Source organism: Achroia grisella, unplaced genomic scaffold (assembly GCF_030625045.1).
Source record: "Achroia grisella isolate CSIRO2021 unplaced genomic scaffold, CSIRO_AGI_Agris_v1 utg2156, whole genome shotgun sequence".
NCBI classification, from domain to species: domain Eukaryota; kingdom Metazoa; phylum Arthropoda; class Insecta; order Lepidoptera; family Pyralidae; genus Achroia; species Achroia grisella.
Genome location: NW_026712714.1, coordinates 485,872 through 506,005, shown reverse-complemented (window position 1 = coordinate 506,005; position 20,134 = coordinate 485,872). Strand labels below are relative to the sequence as shown.

Sequence of the window (20,134 nt, the reverse complement as noted above, 5' to 3'; positions counted from 1 at the left end):
AGGGTCCAAGGTGACGCTGTCGTGATACAGTACCTGAGGTCCCAGAAGGGGTCGAAGGTGACGCTGTCGTGGTGGCAGTGCGTGCAGCGCAGCGTGGACTTGAGTTGTCCCACGAAGATGTCTCCGACGCGGGACTCCTCCATGCGCACGTACCGGCTCCACGCCTCCGCAGCCGCCGCAGACTCACTGCAACACCCCATAGTTGGGGGGAAGGGTATTGTTAGTAATATGGATTGATAACCCCATTGCTAGCAATGTACCTTGTCAGGTCGACCTCCACGCGGTTCCCCCTGGAAACCGTCGTGTTAAATTCCTGGTGAATTTGTCACGATGGGCTAACTGACCTGACCGCATGCTCATCTTATCATCCTCCACTGATGCCCCGCCAGCGTACACCCCATAGTACACCGGTTCAATTCCGCTCCCACCCAAATTTGCCATTCTAACTAAAGTCTCTTTTTTAATTACGGAGACTAAATTGACTGTTGTTAATGTCAGACTTGGACTGCAACACCCCACAGTAGGAGGGAAGCGGATTGTTAGTAATGTGGACTAATAACCCCATTGTTATCAAAGTACCATGTCTGGTTAACCCTGGAGAGTACCATGTCAGATTTTAGACTACTGCTATTAAGTAAAAACAAAATATTAAACAAGCATATGGCAAAACTAGGCCTATGCACGTCAAAAATCTGCAGATTATGCTAAAATGAAGAGGAAACGCCACTACACATCGTATATGGTTGTAGCCCACTCATGCATAAACGAAATATCTCCTTTGGAAAGTTTACACTCTTTCCCGAGGAGATAAAAACCATCGCTCTTAAGAATATCCTTCGAGTCTTGTCCCTGACGGGTCTAGTTAAAGGTAAAGAACTCTGAAAAAGGGCGAGCATAATAGATCTATGTAGGTTGCAGTGCTACAGGTGCTACAGGCACCTGACAATAGCCCTGGAAACCATCATAGTAAATTATCATTTCCCAAGATGTGTTAACTGACCTGACTTCAAGTTCATCTTATCATCCTCCACTGGTGTTCCCCCAGCGCAAACCGTTTATGCAGACGGGTGCATCATTCCATTAATCCACAGTACACCAGTTCAATTCCATTCACAACGTTTACGTCACCTACATATAATAATTTGTTTTATTCTTCACCTGTCAATATACATCAGTAGTGGCGCTGCCTCAAACAAACAGACGAGCATACATTTTTTACATGGTGGTAGTCATGGTCTAAAAGTTTCGTACACCGCTTTACTTCCGAAGGTCGCGGGTTCAATTAATTGAGGGTGCTTATCATCATGTGAGCCGCAAGTCGATTTGTTCTGTATGCTATAAAAAAACATTAAGAAATATCTTGTACCTGAGGTTGTCATCGATTTCTGTGAGTATAGGCTTCGGTTTAACTGTCACTCGGTTCACATCCTCGTGCAGACCTTCCAGCAGGTAGCGGAGGAACTCCTGCAACACAAATAAGAAGTCGTATGGATGTTTGCTCTAATATGTAAGTCAGAATATTAAATGCATGTTAAAATGTGGCAGCACTTGACCGTAAGTTCTATTTCTTATAAAAACAAGTTAAAAAGTGGCAACACTTGACCCTAAGTTCTATTTCTATTAAGGACAAGTTAAAAAATGGCAACACTTTACCGTAAGTTCTATTTCTATTAAGGGCATGTTAAAAAGTGTCAACACTTGACCGTAAGTTCTATTTCTATTAAGGGCAAGTTAAAAAGTGGCAACACTTGGCCGTAAGTTCTATTTCTTATAAAAAACAAGTTAAAAAGTGGCAACACTTGACCCTAAGTTCTATTTCTATTAAGAGCATGTTAAAGAGTGGCAACACTTGACCGTAAGTTCTATTTCCTATAAAGGCAAGTAAAAAGTGGCAACACTTAACCGTAAGTTCTATTTCTTATAAAGGCAAGTTAAAAAGTGGCAACACTTTACCGTAAGTTCTATTTCTATTAGGGGAATGTTAAAAAGTGGCAACACTTGACAGTAAGTTCTATTTCCTATAAAGGCAAGTTAAAAAGTGGCAACACTTGGCCGTAAGTTCTATTTCTTATAAAAAACAAGTTAAAAAGTGGCAACACTTGACCCTAAGTTCTATTTCCTATAAAGGCAAGTTAAAAACAACACTTGACATTAAGTTCTATAAAAATTTAAAAATAAATACTTGACCCTAAGTTCTATTTCTATTAAGAGCATGTTAAAGTGTGTGTGTGTTCTATTTCTTATAAAGGCAAGTTAAAAAGTGGCAACACTGGACCGTAAGTTCTATTTCCTATAAAGGCAAGTAAAAAGTGGCAACACTTAACCGTAAGTTCTATTTCTTATAAAGGCAAGTTAAAAAGTGGCAACACTGGACCGTAAGTATATATAAAGGCAAGTTAAAAAGTGGCAACACTTGACCGTAAGTTCTATTTCTATTAAAGGCATGTTAAAAAGTGGCAACACTTTACCGTAAGTTCTATTTCTATTAAGGGCATGTTAAAAAGTGGCAACACTTGACAGTAAGTTCTATTTCCTATAAAGGCAAGTAAAAAAGTGGCAACACTGGACCGTAAGTTCTATTTCTATTAAAGGCATGTTAAAAAGTGACAACATTTGACCGTCACTTCTATCTGACGGCCTCGGTGGTCTAGCGGTTTAGCACACCGCCTTACTACCGATGGTGGCGGGTTCGATTCCTCGCACGGCACAAACATTTGTATTCATGAATATGATTGTTTTGTATGTATTTGTATCAGTTGTCTAGTACCCATAACACAAGCTTTAGTTAGCGTAACTTGGCGCTTGATAATCTAGATGGCGCTGTGTGAATTGTCCTGACATTATTATTATTATTTCTATTAAAGGCATCTTAAAATGTGGCAACACTTGATCTTAACCTCTATTTGTATTTGTTATATATGTGGGCAGATTAAGATATTGAGGGATGGCTGCGTCCACTCTTTATAGGAATATTAAATCAGTGTGTAATCAACCTCGCTGTTTGCTTATCACGTACCTACCTCTCCAGAAACATTATTAAAGGCAGTACAAATAAACTTTGTTGTAGTGTACCTGAGCGTCCTGCTGGCTGTACCCCATGAACCTGGGCGCGAACCTCTGCACCTGCGACTTGAGGGTGGTGGTGTTAACGACTGAGTCTCGTTCGCCGCTGCGCCACAGCTCCTTGATCACGCTCGCGAACGCTGCGTCATTATATTGGTTATTATACTTTAACTTGTGTAGTGGTAGATAAAAAACAAATTGTTATGACTATTCAAAAATAAATGATTTTCTATTCTATTCTATTCTATTATCAGGGATGTTAGGGAGCTGCGTAACCGAAACATAAAAAAATATATAGATATCCGATATAAAAAAATATACGAATATATTTTTATATAACCGTAACCGAATCCGAAATAAAAGTTTCGGATAATATCGGATAGGGATCTAATTGAGATATGTTATATAACCATTTTATTAGCTATTAGCTTTTGCTCGCGTCTTCGCTCGCGTTAATTTATTCCCCTTAGGGGTGGAATTTATCAAAATCCTTTCTTAGCGGATGCCTACGTCATAACATCCACCTGCATGCCAAATTTCAGCCCGATCCGTCCAGTGGTTTGGGCTGTGCGTTGATAGATCACTATGTCAGTCACCTTTGAGTTATATATATTTAGATTTGTATTTTACTTTTGAAATTCTTTAAAATATTAATATCCGTAACCGAAATTATCCGAAACTAACAGATAATCCGAAATAATTTCATATCCGCATCCGTATCCGGTATAATAATCATTCCTATAGGTTTCGGAAACCTATTCGTATCCGAAATTTCATATCCATAACATCCTTGCTTATTAAGTTACTAGCTGTACCCGCGAATTCGTCCGCGTGGAATTTTGCTTTCCTCTATTTTTCTAAAATAAAAGTAGCCTAAGTTACTCCTTATTACAACAGCTACCTGCCAATAAAAGTTCCGTCATAATCGGTCCAGCCATTTCAGAGATTAGCCGGAACAAACAGACAGACAGATAAAAATTAAAAATAAATGTTATTTTGGTGTATTCATATGCATTGTGTGTGTGTGTCTGTATGACTTATTATGTGACTGGTATTATCTCCTTTTCATCTATTTCCCAGAAATTTCCGGACAGTTATTATTATTATTGCTTATGTATATCTAAATATACATAATTCAAAGGTCACTGACGTAGTGATCTATCAACGCACAGCCCAAACCACTGGACGGATCGGGCTGAAATTTGACATGCAGGTAGATGTTATGACATAGGCATCCGCTAAGAAACGATTTCGATTTATTCTACCCCCAAAAGGATAAAATAGGGGATGAAAGTTTGTATGAAACTTTGTCAATTTTAAACCGATCGGACTGAGACTTTGCATGCATAAAGCTACTATGACGTAGGCATCCCCTAAGAAAGGATTTTGATAAATTCCACCCCTAAGGGGATAAATTAACGCGAGCGAAGCCGCGGGCAAAAGCTAGTATTTTAAATATCTCCCTTTGATGGTGTGTAAAACTTGTCATTGCAGGTGAAAACAACGAAACAATGACAATTATGAAAGAAATGATTATGACAAAAAATTGCGGACTATTCTGTATGTGTTTTAGTATTACAGCTTTTTGGAGAAGTATCAAAGTAAGTGGGTGAAGCTGTAATATCTTGAGGCTAGTGTGTAGGGATGCTGGAATGACACCTGTGGACGAGATAATAATTGGGAGAGATTTTACTGTTTCTACCTGCCATTGCATTTTTAGTTCTATTGCTGGATCAGTATACTTAGTATTTCTTTCTGTATGTGTTGATAGATGATTATGTGTATTAAAGAATCAAATATCCTCACCGTTGCTTCTCAATACATCTACGAAAATATCATGTATGCCAGGAAATATATTGACAGTTTTAAAAAAGTAGGTGATTACACTAATAAAAGCTACGTATCAACAAACTAGTTTTACCGAAGTGCCGTTTGACGAAAGTTAGTAATACGTTTTATGGAAATTGCGTAAGGTTTTACAACAAACTCCCAGAGTCTGTACTTGATTTTCCAGAATTCAAATGTCTTATAAAATATTTTCTTTGTAAAATAGCTTAAAATTGAAGAATTTATAAACGATAATAATGATTTTGTAGAAAATATCTAACTTAAAATTCATTAGACAATGTTATCTGATTGAACAGAGATTAAGTGCGTAGCGGTTTCTATATTGATTAGCGCATGCCTAATCTTTGTTAATGTAAATATAATTAAATCAATATTTATTTAAAAGAGCAACACACATGTTACTTGCTCATTCTTCTTGTGATGAGTCTGCATTCCGAATGAGCGGTAGAATCAAAAACTTTGACTATTCAAAAGTGCTTATATTAAGTTTATTTGAATAAAGATTATTTCTATTTCTGTGTTTGGTATTGCAATATCTATAAGGTGAACTCATTATTATTATTAATGCCTACCTTTGACGACCTCGGTGGTCTAGCGGTCTAGCACACCGCTTTATCCGATGGTCGCGGGTTCGATTCCTCGCACGGCACAAACATTTGTATTCATGACTATGATCGTTTGTATCAGTCTGGGTGTTTTCTATGTATAATATGTATGTATTTACGAAAAAAATCTATGTACTTGTATCAGTTATCTAGTACCCGTAACACAAGCTTTAGCTAGCTTAAATTGGGACTAGATGGCGCTGTGTGAATTGTCCTGAGATTATTATTATTATTGCAGCGCAGGACCGATCGTCCTGGAGATCTTTGGGGGAGGTCTATGTCCAGCAGTGGACGTCTTCCGGGCTGCGATGATGATGATGATATTACCTTTGATGAGGGCGCCCTTCATGCACGAGAGCGTGGTGTTGATATCGTCGGCATATTTGTCGTCCGCGAGGTACTCCAGCAGCGGCCGCGTGTTAGACAGGCACTGTAGCACGCTGTTCATGAAGCACGTGTTCCCGATGTTGCGGAGCCCGTTCAATCCTGCAAACACCAAATACAGTCGTTTATTTCCCACTCAAGCTTACTATAAAATTGAAGAATTCGTTAACGATAATGTTTTTATAGAAAAACTTTATATCCATAGCACTGACAATATTATCTGATTGGTGCTATTAACAGATTTTGTAAAAAGTATTGTTGGTAGTGAGTCCAGGGAGAATCGAGACATAAGGGAAAGTACTCGCAGAATGGATTACCCTAACATTATAAACCTACCCTTAATATTGTGAAACATGGTGAGGGTTTATAACTCTTTGGCCAATAGTTTAAAGAAAATACATAATTGGAAGCTTTTTAGGAGGAAGTTGTTGTTGATGAATTTCTTAGCAGCAAAAATTGTATAATTTCAAACACAATATAAATTGTTACTGAATAAATAAATATCAATTACATAGTGATTACACTAATAATGAGTGCGTAGCGATTTCTATGTTGATTATCGCATGCCTCTAACTTGTTATACTGTAATTATTTATATATTTTTCAAATTTATTTATTTATTTACAAGTTTCTATAACAACTCTTTTCTTAATCTGCTTGATATAATCGTGTCTAGGCCTGCCCCTTCCCTGTGGAGTAGATTCCACTACTGTACTTCGGTAATCTATACATATAAATAAAATTGGAGTGTCTGTTTGTAATATTGAAATAACAGTTTTTTACTACATGCATATGAATATACACCAAAATAACATTTTCTACAATTTTTGTTTGTCCGTTTGTTCCGGCTAATCTCTGAAATGGCGGGACCGATTTTGACGGGACTTTTTTTTGGCAGGTAGCTGACGTAATTAGTAACTTAGGCTAATTTAAAAAAAAATAAAGTTAAATTCCACACGGACGTAGTCGCGTACGGCTAGTTTTATCTATATCTGCTGCCAACCATTTAGTTTAAGGGTCAGATATGGCAGTAATATTATAGCATATGGAGGAGCGGGAACAGTTATAATATAAATTACATATATATATATTCTTATTAGGAAGTATGAAAGTGGCGCCGGTGTCGGAGAGGTTGAAGAGTAATCGTCTATCATGGTATGGACATGTAATGCGTAGGAACGAGGATAATATTTTAAGGAAGGTGTTACATATGAATGTGGATGGTTATAAGGGCAGAGGAAGGCCGAAATAGAGATGGATGCACTGTGTGAAAGATGATATGATAAAGGGAGTAAATAACGAGATGACTGCGAACTGGGATGAATGGAAGAGAAAAACATATTACGACCACAAATAAATGGGATAAGGAAGAATAAGAATACAAAATTCTCGTGTCACAATGTTAGTTACCATACTCCTCCCAAACGGCTTGACCGATTTTTATGAAATTTTATATGCATATTCAGTAGGTCTGAGAATCAGCTACTATCTATTTTCCATACCCCTAAGCGATGATTATCATCATCATCATCATCATCGCAGCCCGGAAGACGTCCACTGCTGGACATAGGCCTCCCCCAAAGATCTCCACGACGATCGGTCCTGCGCTGCTCGCATCCAATGCCTTCCCGCGATCTTGACCAGATCGTCGGTCCACCTTGCTGGAGGCCTTCCCACGCTGCGTCTTCCGGTCCGTGGTCGCCACTCGAGGACTTTACTGCCCCAACGGCCATCTGTCCTACGAGCTATGTGCCCTGCCCATTGCTGTGATTATATATTCTTATTATTTTTACCTGCCTGAATAAAGACGAAATAAATAAAACAAAGTATGAACTCACCACTGGTCTGGCTGGGCTGTTTCTCTATAGATTCTGAGCGATCAGCGCTTCGCCGGAGCCCACTCGGTCCGCTCTTACCGCCGGCCAATTCCTGCACACACCCACTTATTGTATAATCAGGGGGTTAAACGACAAGTTCAGGGGATGTTGGGGGTGTGACATACAATTATTAACATTTGTAATAACAGATAGCTTGTGTTTTAAGATGGAATAATTAGTGTATTACATATATATATATATATTTTATTTGTACTTTAAAATCCAGTTAGATCTTTACCGAATTTTTTTTAAGAAAATTATATATCATTATTATATAGTATAAAAAGTCGCTGTCGCTGTCTGTCCGTTCCTATGTATGCTTAAATCTTTAAAACTACGCAACGGATTTTGAAGCTGTTTCTTTCAATAGATTGAGTGATTCAAGAGCAAGGTTTATATATATAATACATGTACACCCGTGCGAAGCCGGAGTCAGTAGCTAGTGTATATATATCATTACTCACAAACTTCCTCTTGAATCAATCAATCTATATAAAGAAACAGATATAATAACCGTTCTACTTTTAAAGATTATATATGATATGATATATAATTTATTAAAATAACTTTTAAAATCAATGATTTTACTTGTCGAAAAGATAGAATAACATCAGTTCTTACTTCTTATTTCTAAGTAGTATAAGTGTATATACTAGTATAACTGTGTAACTCAGTAACAAGTTAAATTAAAAAACTTGTCCTTTCTGGTATTCAGTAAATTTTAACAATTATATGTCACACCCATCAATGATTATGTTGACGAAAAATATTCACACAATTCTATAGCTTCAATTTATCTATACATATATAATAAGTAAAATGGAGTGTCTCTTTGTAATATTGAAACAAACGTTTTTAATTATTATGAATATAAATACGGTACAGACACCAAAATAACACTTTTTATAATTTTTATCTGTCTGTCTGTTTGTTCCGGGTAATCTCTGAAATGGCTGGATCGATTTTGATGTGACTTTTGGCAGGTAGCTGATGAAATAAGGAGTAACTTAGGCTACATATATTTTAGAAAAATAAAGTTAAATTCCACGCGAACGAAGTCGCGAGTATAGCTAGTCCATCTAATATTTCGCATCAACATTATCATATACTATCATAAGAATACTATTATAAAATATTTATACGAGGAACACACATTTTGAGTCTATTACCAATGTTTTGGTAGTTCGCATTCACACACTAACTTAAAAGTGTAAAGATACATTTATTCAAAAGAGCAAGATGCAAGTTTCTTTCTCGTTCTTCTTGTGACGAGACAGTTTCCAAATGGGTGGTAGATAAAAAAAATTAAGTACTTACTACTATTCCAAAGTGCTTATTTTATTTATTGGTTGTTTGTATTCACACATTTAAACTTAAAAATGTAAAAAAGTTACAAAAAATATTTAAAAGAGCAACACGCAAGTTTCTTGCTCGTTCTTCATGTGACGAGGCAGCTTTCCAAATAAGTGATAGATAAAAAAAATAATTACTACCTACTTTACACTACTCAAAAGTGTTTAAACAAAGAATTTTCTATTGTATTAGTATTATTTTTATTATATATTTTATATCCGTCATACTCGTGAACGGGTGCTGCTTGTGGGGATTGGTCAGTTCAGGTTGCGAACACTGATTAGATTTTGTTTGCAACAGCATACGCTGGAGGTCACTCTATTCTCCCAATTTTGAATATTAATGACTGTGCATTATTGTAAATATGTACAACATTTATACGAAAAGAATACGAGCTGAGTTCCTTGTCAGTTCTTCTCATCTCGAAATCATTCCAAACTGACGGTAGATTTGACATATCATAAGAGTCTGTAATAGACCGAATAAATATATTTTGAATTTGAATCTTTTATGTATTTGTTATGATGTTAAACAAACTGACACCCACTTGATGGTAAGTAAATATTTCCCTATATATATAAACAGCACTATAGACATCACGTCATCATGTCATCAATGTCATCTGCGATACTTCTAAAGCGTTTTCAATCCAAAGCGTTGACTCTGTACTATAAAATCTCAAAAACATCTTAAGGGCGTCTTCCTATGTGATGGGTTGAAAAAATCGTTTTTTTTTTTTTCATAAATTGCTCCCTTAACATGTCTAGAATACGGTAGTAAAGCGATTTTAGAAAATTCGAAGTCGTTTTAAAGATACAGCAGGTAAAAGAAAGAGCGGTTCGGAGCGGTGAGTTGGCAGTTAGAGACCGGGCCTATTGTGTACCGTCGGCTTTATACCTGGCCGCCCTTTTATTAATATATTTGTTTATACAAGTTTAGACACGTTTCTACAGACTTAAACAGAAATTTCTATTGTTATAATATTTTACAAAATTCTACGGATTAGCAATTCGACGCCATCCAGATTCGCTTGAAGATATGAGAAAGGAAGTTTGGGCAACGTACTATCACAAATGTTCTTCTGATGAAAACCCTCAGCATCAATTTTGTCCAGAAGGCGAAGACAGTTGGTGTAAATGGCGTAAGGCTGAAGCTAATAATGAACTGGACCAATTTCATCACGATAAACCACCTCTAATTCCGCAAGTCCAAGAAGCTATCAAACCGGTTTTCGAAGATTTATCGAAAGACGAATTATTAATTCGTTGTTTAGGAGCAGAGACACAAAACAATAACGAATCTTTGAATTCTTTGATTTGGACTTTCGCTCCTAAACATCTTCATTCTGGTCCCAAAGTTGTTGAAATTGCTAGCTACTTAGCAGTTATTATCTTTAATGAAGGTTTTCAAGGTATTTTAAAAGTTATGTCGATTATGGGATGCCCTGTTGGTCGTGAAGCCCAAGCGTATGTTGAGAAACGGGATGAAAAACGAATCTTACGCTCTGAGCGGCGCGTAAGTGATGTCGTTAAACAAGCCAGGATTGACTCAAGAGCTGAACAATCTGCTTTAAAAGAGTTTCACGAGGAAGAGGAAGGAATACTCTATGGACCAGGCATCGCCGATTGAGAGTAAGTTGATATTTTAATAGTTTTTAACGGACTTGAAACTTTAAACGCGTTTTTCTCAAAACTGTGTTTTTCAAACTTTCCTCCATTGTATCTCAGAAACGGCTGGACCGAATTACTTGAAATTTACAGGGCACACTCAATATATGTAAACGCATGGAATGAACTATTATCAATCGAAAATTTTCAAAACTTCGATTTTTTTATAGCAAAAAACAAAAAAAAAACGCCTAATTTGCAAATTTTATTTCAAATGTCTATCAAAAATCCAATTTTTTTTATATTCATTTGATTATAGGTCATTCCGTGCTTTTAAGCCTACAAATTAAAACGCCGTTTTTTTTTTTTTTTAAGATAAGCCGATAAGCCGGAATCGTGGAGGAAGTGGGAGCTCTTTTTTTCGAGGCGGGGGTGTTCAGAGCGCTGTAACTCTAGTTTGACTGAATATTTTTAGCTGAAATTTTATATTTATACTGCCCAAATATGTGTTAATAAATGATAAAAAACTTGAAGCTCTAAATATTTACTGGTCGTAGAAAAAAAATCCTAAAATATCCCTAAAAAACAGGCCGTCACATAGGAAGACCCCCTTAATCCAAGAAAACAAAACTAAGAAATAAATGAGACAGACTACTACGACTTTATGCAAAGTCATCTCTTATTTATTGGCACGTAATTATAGTTAACTAGCTATCGCGCGTCTTTGTCTGTTACACTAACTTGACATATATCGTTAATTTTAAACTTTCGTGTTTAATATACATTATTTAAATTATTAACCGAGTCTTAACACGAATAACTTTATGGCAAATAGAGGTATTTACCTCTCTCGAAGTTTCGACTAGGTTGCACTAGCCGTGGTCACGAGCTGACTGGAGCAACAGCGATGTCAATGTAGATAGATGACAGCACAACTATCTACATTGCAACCTAGTCGAAACATCGGGAGAGGTAAATACCTTTATTTGACATATATCGTTATATTTCGCCCGATTTACATATCTCTTTAAATTACACAATCTATAATTTAAAGAGATATGTAAATCGGGCGAAATATAACAATATATAATCTATATTACTGTAAAGTTTCATCGAAATCAGTTCATTAGTTTTGGCGTGAAAGAGTAACAAACATCCATCCATATTCAAAATTTCGTGTTTATCATATTAGTAAGAAAATACTAATTCAATCAAATATATCTACCACACACTTTCGTGTTCAACCCGTACGATGTTTTATCAATGTATACGTCACAGTTGCAGCTAACAAATATCAACTGCGTCACAATATCATGTGCATTGTCACAAAATGTGTCTTCCTCGCACAATAGAAATATCATGCCAAAATAAAAAAGTGACAGTGGTTAGAGCATGCCATGTTTATACAAATAAACAATTACGCACACCGAGCGACTACGACGCGACACATCGTCAACTATTTGTCGCGTCGACTCGCTCTGTAGTATACTTACATACTACCAAAACTTACCAAACGCTGCCACAGATGTCCAAAATGCTGGACGAATTAATAACAAACTAAACCTAAATACACAGGACGACTTTTGATTGGACACAAAATGAAAAAACACTCCCAATTTAGCTATCAACACAAAAAAGATAAATATGTACAATTTGCTATTTAAAAAAGACGATCGGAGAATGACGGTTGATATTGCTTTACTGTATAGTTTACAACGATCATATTTGTCGCTTTATTTTATATCTGTTTAGTATAAATTGGATATAATCATTTACGTCGTTCTAGAAGTCATTTACGCATGGCTAATGAGAAGAGCTCTATAATTATAATTTACTAGCTGTCCCGGCAAACGTTGTTTTGCGATATAAATTAATAACGCTATAAAAAAATAGGGGTTGATGATAGAAGGGTGAAAATTTAGGTTTGTATGTATTTTTGTATCATAAAAAAATAGGAACTAAAAATTGTCTAAAAAATAAAAAAAAATTTAGGGGTTGACTATCCCTAACTAAATAGATGTTGGCCGATTCTCAGACCTACTCAATACGCTCACAAAATTTCATGAGAATCGGTCAAGCCGTTTCGGAGGAGTATGGGAACGAAAACAGTGACACGAGAATTTTATATATATATGATAAAGGCTAAGTATGGCCATTCAAAGAGGCAACGCTCCAGTATCTTGGGTACGCTGCCTCGATGTGCCGCGTTGGATTACAATGATTGTTTTTTTGTGATTATATGTATCAATGTATAATGTCTTTATTAAGATCACTGATTGTTATTAAATTAAATGAAACTATGATTTATTAAACGCAATTTTAATAGCATAGGAGTCAAACGAGCACGCGGCTCATGTCATAGGAAGTATGACCGCTGACCCAGGAGCAGATTGAGACCTAGACAAAGCACATGTCTAGGGCCTGTAATTATTAAAACTGCCAAACGCAAAGTATATATATCATAATAATTTACGTAATTCTAGAAGTGATTTACGAATGGCGAATGAGAAAAGCTCTATGATTATAAATTATAATAATTATAATGTGACCGCTGACCCAGGAACGGATCTAGGCAACCTGACCACATGGCTCGTGATTATTAAAACTGTTGCCTAGTGCTTGCATTAACGTCAGTCCAAGTGCGGTGTCCATGTTTAACTCAGCAATCACACAGGAATTTACAGATGTGTAGCCATTTTAACGAACGCTTTTACTTTCCGGTAATGTACAATAAATTTATTTATTTATATACACACTATCCTTACAGCCTAAATAGGAAAGACTGCACGTTTCCTTCATTAATTTATTTGTTACGCAGTATACCATATGTAATGACATACTGCGTATCAAATAAATGAAAAAATCATAAATCTATCATCCATTTATGAATTCTTAGGCTTTAAATGTTTAGTACAAGTTAGTATAAGAACGCTCAGAGGTATGAAGTTTAATGTCGTGTAACATCCAAACACATCCTTTGCCCGTACCATCCGGGAGAGCGTCACCGCTGCCAGTTCGACTGCGAAGCGACTGTGCTCGCGACCGGCGACGACGACGCGACGCGACAAACGCTTGCCGACCGACTGGCCGGCGACAGATTGTCGTGGGGTGTGCGCGCGGACTATTATCAACATACACACTTTATAACAATTTTATGTTATTCTGTACCTTCATAACTGCTACAAATTGAATTTTTAGAATTTTGCGTACATTGCTAAATAAAATGACTTAAAAAAAAAAGTAATTTAATTGAATTTCTTGGCAGTTCTTTTCAATTGGATCTATAATACTGAACTGAACGGTAGGGAAAAAAATTAACAGGCCGGATTATGGACTTGTAAATTTTTCCCTTAGTTTCAAGGTAATACGGAGACAAACGTCGCAGTAACCTGCCTGCCTTTACAATATGTAATGTACCCAATATATTTTTAGGTTTAGCAATTGATTAGTCGATATTAACCTGATAGGTATTCACGCCATAGGTCCGGCCCAGCAGGCGCGGCTGCGAGGGAAGGGCCGGGGCCTGGGCCTGGGCCGGGGCCGGCGAGGGCCGGGCCGGGGCCGGCGCGGGGGCGCGGGGCCGCGGCTCGAAGCACCGCCGGCACCCACACCTCATGCCGCAGCGCCGCGAGCACGCTGGTCGTCACGCATGCCAATATCACCAGCACTTCGTAGTATGTCAGCATATAAATACGGTACGCCCGCCGCCAACGACTCGGGGTTGTTTAAAGTCCCGATTAGGGATGTAACGGGATGAAGTTTGTAGATAGACTAGGGATGAAGTGTATTGGAGTTGAGGTCCTCGAAAATGACAATTTGCCGTATTACTATGACCGTTAAAGTATTCGTTTTTGTTTTTTCTTATCGCGACGAATTTGGATTCTCGAATATAAAAAAAAAGTTTTATAAATAAAGAGTTGATTTTTCTGTTCTACACTGTTTTTTTTTTCACAAAAATGCAATAACTAACTCTGTTGATGTATTCTAGACTAGTACAAGTTTTATTAAAATATGAAAGATCGTAATAGATATAATCTTTCAAAAAGCAATGAGGCTAGACTAGTAAGTAGTATATTTGATAAGCAATAGAATAAAGTCCGCAAATTTTTTTAAATATTAAATACAAAAATATATCACTTTTACTATTAAACAAAGTTATTAACAACACAGTCCTTTGCAACAATAAACAGTCTGCATTATAGATTAAAAAAAAAATGTTTGAACCATAGACACTTTCAATTTCACTGACGTTTATAAATAACACATTGTCAATTTATGGTACACTACAAATAGTTCACATTCAATTACGGCGCATCTGAAGGTCACTCTACAAACGACTCATTAAGGTCACTTTTTTATTTTAACAACACTAACTGCACTTTGATCGTTAAAAAAAGCTGGTTGTTTTGTAAACTCAACTGTCAAATGTGACAGTTATGGCGGGAGAAAGCGCAAAATGGCGGGGAAAAGCATTTCGCGCGCCCGTGACGTCACCGAGCGGCCATCGCGAAGGTGCAGCGCGTACTGGCAGTTGGTGGCGCCGGTTTGAATTGCCAAAGGGTAGTGCCAAATTGCACAATTGACTCACTATAGTTTATATGATGTATGCGATAGTAAATGACCCAATTAATAGGGGTCAAAGGCACCACGTGGGCCCCAGTGGGTCGTGTTGACATTGGAGCATAATATTTTTTTGGTAAATAAATTCAATCCCTCTTAATTATTTTCTTCAACGTAACTATAGGCGTAACCAAGCTATGTACCCAACCAATTGGTCGATAAATAAGCGTAACCTATATACTAGAACACCACCTGGCTTAGTGCGTACCGAAGAGAGAAATTCAAAGAGGCAAATATTCTCACCGTTGCTTCTCAATTTATATATTCAAATATCCTATATGCTTAGTGCGTTGCATACCAAAAGACCAAGATACCATGCCTCCATATGCTATAATATTACTGCCCTATCTGACCCTTAAACAAAATGGTTGGCAGCAGATATAGATAAAACTAACCGTATACGCGACTTATTTTTATAAAATAAAAGTAGCCTAAGTTACTCCTTATTACATCAGCTACCTGCCAAAAAAATCCCGTCAAAATCGGTCTAGGCATTTCAGAGATTAGCCGGAACAAAGAGACAGACAGACAAAAATAGAAAAAAATGTTATTTTGGTATATGTACCGGATTTATATTTATATGCATGTAGTAAAAAATGGTTATTTCAATATTACAAACAGGCACTCCAGTTTCATTTATATGTATAGATAGAGGTACCCACGGAGACAACTTTTTGTTCAAAGGTTCTATTTGTTCAAAAAAGGGAATTTTTTTAACAGGTATCTGATGTAATAAGGAGTAACATAGGCTACTTTTATTTTAGAAAAAATCTTTTATATTAGATAAATAAAGTACAACTAGTTCTCTCATAAGACGAGGTTCCATCCAATGATTAATCCCATTACTTCGAGCAAAACAATTTCTGTGTATTATAAAAACGTCTACAATTATTACTACAGTCAAATTTTCTGTTTAGATAACATTTTGTTATTGAAGGTATATATTCTAAAACCGTAATATTTCCTAAAAAAAATTACAATTAGATTTCTTGCAATCAAATAGATTTTTGAGGCATTAAATTGCGGAATACTAGAAAGTCAACTCTTCGATAAGACGCTACTGGTCTACCATAAAAACATTTTCAATCTTATGAAAAAAAGCATCTTTATAAAAAAAAATAAAGTGTACATGTACATACAGTTAGTATCCATTGCCGTTAAAATTAAAAAAAAAAAAACAACTTACATTGGAGAGTTCGCTGGCGCACGAGTACGTATCGCGCTGTACGTGAGATTCGTTTCCGATATAAAAGTAGTTTTGCCGCGATTTTTTTAAATGTAAATACATTTCAACATGTGTTTCACTAATACAACAATATTACTACATATATACATATATACTGATTTATATACAATAATCCTATTATCTTAGAACGTTTATGAATTTTCGTGGGTTTCCCCTGTGCTAAGTTTATAAGGTAGATAAAAAACTTTCGACCAATCGTATAAGGTTTCACAGACCATACCATATTGTAGCAAATGAAAAATGAATGAATCGATAATGATTTGGCCCGTCATTGGTCAGAAACTTGCAACGACTTATTGACCAATCACAAAGTTTCCCGCGCAAAATTCTGGAGAAAAGTAAATTATATATTTTTTAATTTACTTATTACATTTTACGGCTCTAGTTACAGTATTTAATGTAATTTCATTTTTTAAAACGTAATTATTGTTATGAATATTATTAAATTTAATAACGGGACTCACCGATATTCATGTTGTAATATATATTCTTTGTGCGATTTCATAGTCGAGTCAAGGAAGAAATTTAATAATAATATAATATATAACAAAAGGGACACAAATCAGTGACGTCCAAATAAAAAAAACAGCTACATTCAATAGAGTAAAGTGGTGGGGACATATTCTGCGGTAAACCTTTTTTTTTTTACCACGTACGTGGCAGACAAGCATATTGCCCATCTGATGGTGAACAATTATCGTAGCCTATGGACGCATGAAACAACAGGGGTGTCACGTCGCCGACTGTTAAGTAAGGTTTCGTACCCTTATTGAAAACCCTGAAACCCACGTTGTGAAAAAGTGCCTTACCAAGGCTACAAAAAAAGAGCACGAGGCAGGCCAGCGGCTACCTGGTTGATTAATGACATAGGACATGAAGGACTTAGGTCTGTCAAATGACGATGCTTACCAGCTAAATGTATGGGCCTCAAGATTAATAAAACCGACTTTGCGTAACGAGAAGAGACTCAAGAGGCATTAGGCACTCAGGACGATTATTAAATACTGATTATGGCTGGACTCTAATGGTAAGCTGGTGACACTGGTACAAAAGGCGGGAGTTTTACGTAACTGGAAGGTCTCGCCAGCTGAGGCGTGAGGGCCTACCTGATGGTAGGTGGCAACCATCGTCTATATACATACATGGATTGCACTGCGGAAATGCCTAGCAATGAAGATATACCTTAAAGAAGGTGTTATATATTAATGTGGTTATAAGCGCAGAGGAAGGCCGAAAAAGAGATGGATGGACTGTGTGAAAGATATAGTAAGAAAGGGAGTAAATAACGAGATGACTGCGAACAGGGATGAATGGAAGGGAAAAACAAATTACGACTACAAATAAATGAGATAAGGAAGAAGCAGATGATGATGGAATGCAGTATGGACGTCACGTGAAAAGCACAAAAACGGTCGTGTATCACCAATCCGATCGATCCAATTCAAACGATGATAAAAATTAAGACGGCCTGAGCCGAGGTTCGAACCCCTAGCGGACTGCCCTCAGACTAAAGTAGTTTCCGTCAGGCGAGAGTTGGCCTTCAGCCGCTCCAAAGTCCTTGCTTTGTTTTGGAGTGTCATCTGCACTCGCCCCCTATCGTCCAGTGAAGCTGTAAAGGCCAGCTGCGGCCAACAACATTAGAGTCCGAAAGTCGTGTATCTACCTTAAAACTTTCAACAATCAGCTGTTCCAACGTTCCGTGACACATATAGAAACAGAAATCAGCAAGTCCCGTCATTGCAAAAAACGGGGGAAAATCACGAAAATATAACCCTTACACTTTTTTTTTTAATTTATCATATTTTTAATTGACAAAGGAAGTTTTTAACACGATATATACATGTAATTCTTTTTATAATACATCACTATACTGCTCCATAATAGGTTGAATTATCTACTTTGATAATTGATAGTGCTTATCAGTTTTTTCGCCAACCAAATATCTTTTATTGATAACTGATAATATATTCTTTAAGAACGAGATCGCGTAGAGACTCGCGTATTTTCCTTTCTTATTAATATTACTTATAAAATTAAAAAAAAAGTGCTAATGGAATGTTTACTTAGATTATCCGTGTCAGACGTACAACAGAAGTTTAGCAATTGTTCTATAAAAGTGTGATCGGTAAGAGTTGCTGTTATTTTGAATATCATTACATAGTATAAAACAAAATCGCTGTCACTGTCCGTCCCTATGTATGCTTAAATCTTTAAAACTACGCAACGGATTTTGAAGTGTTTCATTTTAATAGATAGAGTGATTCAAGAGGAAGGTCTATATATATAATACATGTACACCCGTGCGAAGACGGGGCGAGTAGCTGGTGTTGAATAAGTGCGAGGTTGATCGGAATAAAAATACTTTTCAATCATATTTTGATTCAAGAATAAACATTACTCAAATTATTAACCGGGTCTTAACACGACTTAACACGTAGATGAAGAAAAAACTGCTGTCACCTATCTACATTGACATCGCTGTTGCTCCAGTCAGCTCGTGACCACGGCTAGTGCAACCTAGTCGAAACGTCGAGAGATGTAAATACCTTTATTTGCCATAAAATTATTCGTGTTAAGACCCGGTTAATAATTTAAATAATGTATATTAAACACGAAAGTTTAAAATTAAGAATAAACATATTTTCTTTTTATAAGTACATGGCAACGAAATAATCATACAATAATCATATCATATACAGCAGTTATATTTTCATGAAATTCTAATATATCAGTTATCTCAACGGAAAATGAAAAATATTTGATGATAATAATAATAATCTCAGGACAATTCACACAGCCATCTAGACCAAAGTTAAGCTAGCTAAAGCTTGTGTTATGGGTACTAGATAACTGATACAAATATATAGATTTTTTTTCGTAAATACATACATATACATAGAAAATACCCAGACGAATAAATCGGACCATCGGACGTAAAGCGGTGTGATAGACCGCTAGACCACCGAGGTCGTCAATGATGCAATGAAATGGTCTTATAATATCCATATTAATATTATAAATCCCTATTTCTGTCTGTTTGTTACGTTTTCCCGATTAAACTATTGGATATCAATGAAAGGAAGATAATGTTATCTTTTATCTCTTAAAGAGCAAATAAAATCGTAAATAATTTTCAATTATCTCAAGTAATATGAATATTAAAAACTACCTCTGTCTGCGGAATGCTACAAATTTCACGCGCGTGAAATTTATAGCATTCCGATGTAAAAGCTATTTTACTCTAAAGTTTCATCAAAATCCGTATAGACAAAAAATTTGTAAGAAAATTTTATTTTAAGTGTATGTACCGTACCGTATTTATATTCATATGCATGTAGTAAAAAACTGTTATTTCAATATTACAAACAGACACTCCAATTTTATTTATATGTATAGATTACTTCGAAAGATTCTAAGACTGTTTGCCGCAGCTGGCCTTTGGCTTCACCAGACGATAGTGGGCGATTGCAGATTCACAAATCCGCGGAAGGACTTATGGAGCGGCTGAAGGTCAACTCCTGCCTGACGGAT

At 36.4% G+C, this 20,134-nt stretch overlaps 1 protein-coding gene across 1 annotated transcript in view; it reads right to left on the bottom strand.

The window, feature by feature from the left end:
* LOC131842266 (uncharacterized) overlaps window positions 1-20,134 on the bottom strand; it is a 39,058-nt gene that overhangs the window by 6,334 nt on the left and 12,590 nt on the right. Inside the window, exons 4-8 of the mRNA XM_059190802.1 lie at window positions 7,739-7,829; window positions 5,844-6,002; window positions 3,073-3,203; window positions 1,367-1,464; window positions 34-186 (exon numbers count right to left, since the gene is read on the bottom strand). Of these exons, the coding sequence (XP_059046785.1) occupies window positions 34-186; window positions 1,367-1,464; window positions 3,073-3,203; window positions 5,844-6,002; window positions 7,739-7,829 (632 nt within the window). The remainder of the gene's footprint in view (window positions 1-33; window positions 187-1,366; window positions 1,465-3,072; window positions 3,204-5,843; window positions 6,003-7,738; window positions 7,830-20,134) is intronic.